Source organism: Trypanosoma equiperdum (genome assembly GCF_001457755.1).
Source record: "Trypanosoma equiperdum strain OVI genome assembly, contig: ctg_1231, whole genome shotgun sequence".
Lineage (NCBI taxonomy): Eukaryota > Euglenozoa > Kinetoplastea > Trypanosomatida > Trypanosomatidae > Trypanosoma > Trypanosoma equiperdum.
The window spans coordinates 38,072-41,832 of NW_027123207.1; the positions used below are offsets into that span (position 1 = coordinate 38,072).

At 49.0% G+C, this 3,761-nt stretch overlaps 2 protein-coding genes across 2 annotated transcripts; both read right to left on the minus strand.

Annotated features, from left to right (window-relative positions):
- Nucleotides 1-165: 165 nt before the first annotated feature.
- TEOVI_000805700 (uncharacterized protein) lies at nt 166-1,023 on the minus strand (the record flags this gene model as incomplete). The annotated part of the gene is made up of 1 exon (XM_067220794.1): nt 166-1,023. One exon carries the CDS (start codon nt 1,021-1,023, stop codon nt 166-168), a length of 858 nt encoding a protein of 285 aa, XP_067076895.1.
- A 624-nt stretch (nt 1,024-1,647) lies between these two features.
- Nucleotides 1,648-3,312, minus strand: TEOVI_000805800 (Ankyrin repeats (3 copies), putative; the record flags this gene model as incomplete). Its single annotated transcript, XM_067220795.1, has 1 exon — nt 1,648-3,312. The coding sequence occupies one exon, from the start codon at nt 3,310-3,312 to the stop codon at nt 1,648-1,650; it is 1,665 nt and encodes a 554-aa protein (XP_067076896.1).
- Between the last annotated feature and the right edge of the window lie 449 nt (nt 3,313-3,761).

A 3,761-nucleotide genomic window follows, 5' to 3' on the forward strand; every position in this document is an offset into this window, starting at 1 on the left:
TTCAGTGAACCTTGGCTCAACATATATGACCGCAAGGATGAGTTGGCGGCGAGGAGAGTTGCAACTCACTTCACGCATTCGGGACGGGAAGGGGGAGCGTTGGGAAAAAAACAAAAGGACAAAAGATGCCTTTGCCTCCTGCAACCTCCATTCACATCAACGGGATTACAATGCCCCCTGTGTACTGGCACTTTCGTAGCCGTTTAGATGCTCTTCATTCCTCAACGCGCTTTTGTCAGCGCCCTGCGAACCACCGTGCGGTGACTGTCGCCTACAACCCACATCCCTGCGCAAATGGTTACCTCCGCGATGAAGTTCGCTTCTTAACATGCGCACCTCATTTTGAACAAATTTCATATCTGCACGAAGTCGCGTAAGCTCGGCATCGACGGCAAAAGAACTCTCCTCAACACTTCGGAAGTTTTGATCCGTGCGCTCACACAGGGCACTTAGCATGCCATGCAGTTTCGACTCATCCACCTCACTTGTGTTCTGGGCTTTAACCTGCGAAAATTCTTGGATTATTTTTTCCTGTTCTTCTATCTTCCATCGAATATCTTTAACGGCAGCTGTAAACTTCAAGTGCTCCCGCATCACCTCCTGATGGAGGTCAGAGAAATCCCGTTGCTGCTGCCGTATAGATAGCAGTTCACTTTCTAAATCATGTATGCCACGTTTCGCATCCACAGCCGTCCTCATTGCCTCTCCCACATCATACCGCACTTTCTTCATGTCGGATGTGAGGTTCTTGATGTTTGTACTAAGCTCCTTAAGGGTTTGTTGTGTCTGCAGCTTTGCATCTGGTGTTAAAGCATCTAATGAATCCTCAAACTCCTTTTGTCGCACGCCAACAGAGCGCACCTCAGCCTCTAAATTGGTTAGCCGCTGACTGATTTTCTCCTGGAGCTGCGCCTGCTGTATCTGTTCTTGCATAATGTTCTTCAACGCACTATAAAGAGGGGAGACATCCATCTGGAAGTTGACAAGCGGATGTCGATCAAGCTGCTCCAGTGCATTCTTCATCTTTCAAAAGGTACGTGTAGCTGCGTGAGGGTGAAAAAAAAAAGAGGAAAGGGAGAAAATAAAGGAAATGCACATAGACATCATGTAAAAGAAGGACCTAAAATCTGCACACTCGCGGATTAGCTACAAAAGGCTCCAATACAGAAGAAAAGGCACGGCTGTCGCGTGGGGAAAAAGGGGGAGAACCACCTGACATTCCGAAGTCCACCCACCTTAACTGTTCCCCTACAAAACAAATGGTTGAAGGTTGGAGGATGCGGGTCTTACGTTTGTTCCCCAGCTTCTTAGTCACACAAAATGAGTCATGACGAAACGAAGGCGAATGACCAACGCTGTCATTTCCTTTATTCTGGTACTCATATAGTTTCCGCGAGAGAATGATTCCCTTGGAAGGCAACAGTCAAGAGGAATGCGGCGAGCAGCCCACCATCATTCAGAGGTATCACAGGGAACATTTTTTAATCATCTCTTGCGCCATCTCCGGCAACGGCGAACCCTACAAGAGTGAGCATGGGCAAAACATTTAGGCATCAACAAACCATGACGTAGACGTTTTCAATACCACCAAAAATAGGAGGCATCCCATCATAATATTTGTTATTAGTTTTTTAGCCTGCTGTCACTTTAACCGAACAAACTTACAATGGTATTCCTAAACGTGAACCCAACAAGCGCAGCCGACGCAATGAAAATTAGGACCACACATAACATGACCCAAAGAGGTGCGGCATTCCGCTGGCGATCCGCCACCTCACTGTCTTGCCTCGGTGAATCTTTCTTCCGCTGAGCTGCCGACTGCGCCTGCGCCCGTGCCCGCGCCCTCCGTGCCAGCTGGATACGCGAGCCTCCGGAAGAAGCACCAGCTGCGGTGCTACGGCCAGCAAACTGTCTTCCGCGCAGCCCCACCTCGTCTCCAATTTCATGTCCCCCTTCCTCGTTACTGTCGATATCGCCATCCTCCAAATTACCAACTGACTCGTCTTCCCTGATTTTTTCATGTTCTTCCTTGTATTTTTCGTAATCGATCTTGTTTATAGCTTGGAATCCAATAAGGAGATCGGCTATTTCATCGCAACCGTATTCCACAATTAGCTGCACTACCGTTTCGTTGTTGTCAGTAAGCAGCCCACCAAGCCAGTGGCGAATGTATTGCGAACCAGAAGCTCCATCGAACTCCCCAAGGAAGTTCACAAGAACTTTCACAACTTCTATGTTATTTGCAGCAACGGCGTGATGAATGAGCGCGTAACCTTTTTCATTATCACACTGCATGAACACATTCTTAAGACGGGCCTCGTTGTCTTCACCTTCCTCAACACTTCTCAAAAGCGATCGTACGACGTTTGCCACCGTAATCCCAACGTGTGTCGTCACTGCCACTGTGACTGCCGTCTGACCATATTTATCAACAGCACTAGCAGACGCCCCCAGTTTGAGGAGCCGCTCTACGGTATGCATCATCACACCTTCATCGCAGTTCGGCCAGGACAGAATCAGATGGAGTGCCGTGCTTTCAGAGTCAGTTGTCATATTCACCAACCGTGACACCTTGTCCGCGCTTGTTTTTGCCATTTCCTCCAAATACGACAGTAGTTTGCTGATCACACCATCCGAGCCGCTGCTAATGTCGGAAACGGCGGTATGCAAAACAGTAAGTCCCGCTTTGTCTCGGCTGTCAAGAAGTCTTTCAGCAGGGACTATTACCGGCGAATGACCTTCCAGTGAAAGATGACCCTCCAACCGCTGTTCGGTATCATCTCCCCTACAAGTATTTTGGTCCACGCCAAATTTGGTTACCGTCTCCAGAACAAGTGAGAAGAGCGATATGGCGTTCAATGAAGCAAGTACGTGAAGGGGTGTGCGACCTTGGGAATCAACCGCGAGGGGATTGGCCCCGCAACGTAATAGCAACATTACCGCGCTGTCGTTCTCGCCCCAGCACGCAGCGTGCAACGCGGTAGCGCGCTCGGACGTTCCATCCATAGCATCGATTTTGGCGCCTGCCAGTAGAAGCGCGTGCAGCCCCCGCTCACTCATTCCTTGGCTTATGGCGTACGATAATGGAAGGATTTTCTTCGCATTGGGGCTATTGACAAGCTGATTTGCCACTGCCGAGTTAACCACTACCGTCACTTCACCCGTCTCTGAGTTTTCAACGCGCTGCAATAAGGTTTTCTCCAGGCCTTCATCATCACCTTTCTTCAAGTAGTTCCAGAACTGCACCTGAGAGACGTCTCCGGCCGAAGCTTTGTTTGCACTGGAGTTACCCTTGGAGTTATTCTTCTTCATAGGTAGCCAGCACTACAGCAAAGGAGTTTCCTGATAGGTCAGCGCCGATTGCGAGATGGCACCAATATCCAATTTCCCCTTATTCAAATGATTATCTTGCCTTTCCCTCCACAAGAGGGCTTAACTTGTCCTTTTCTTTAAAATATATGTATGTATATATTACATACAGTCGTGCAAAGAAGGGGATTGAAGAGTACATCCAGTAAACAGGATGAGTACAAACGAACCTGCAACGCAGCCAGGAAAATGTGAACGTGAAGAAACAACTGCATTGTTCACTACTTTTGCGACGCTAGTGCCCGACATAACGGCAAACCTCGTGTGCCACAAACTGTTGATTTGTTCTACACACTCGATAAGTTTCCCCTGCAGGGAAGCCCCCCCTCCCCGTTTCCTTTAATTGAGGGCGAGGGAGCGGTGTGTGTGTGTGTGTGAAGGGAGGGGGGGGG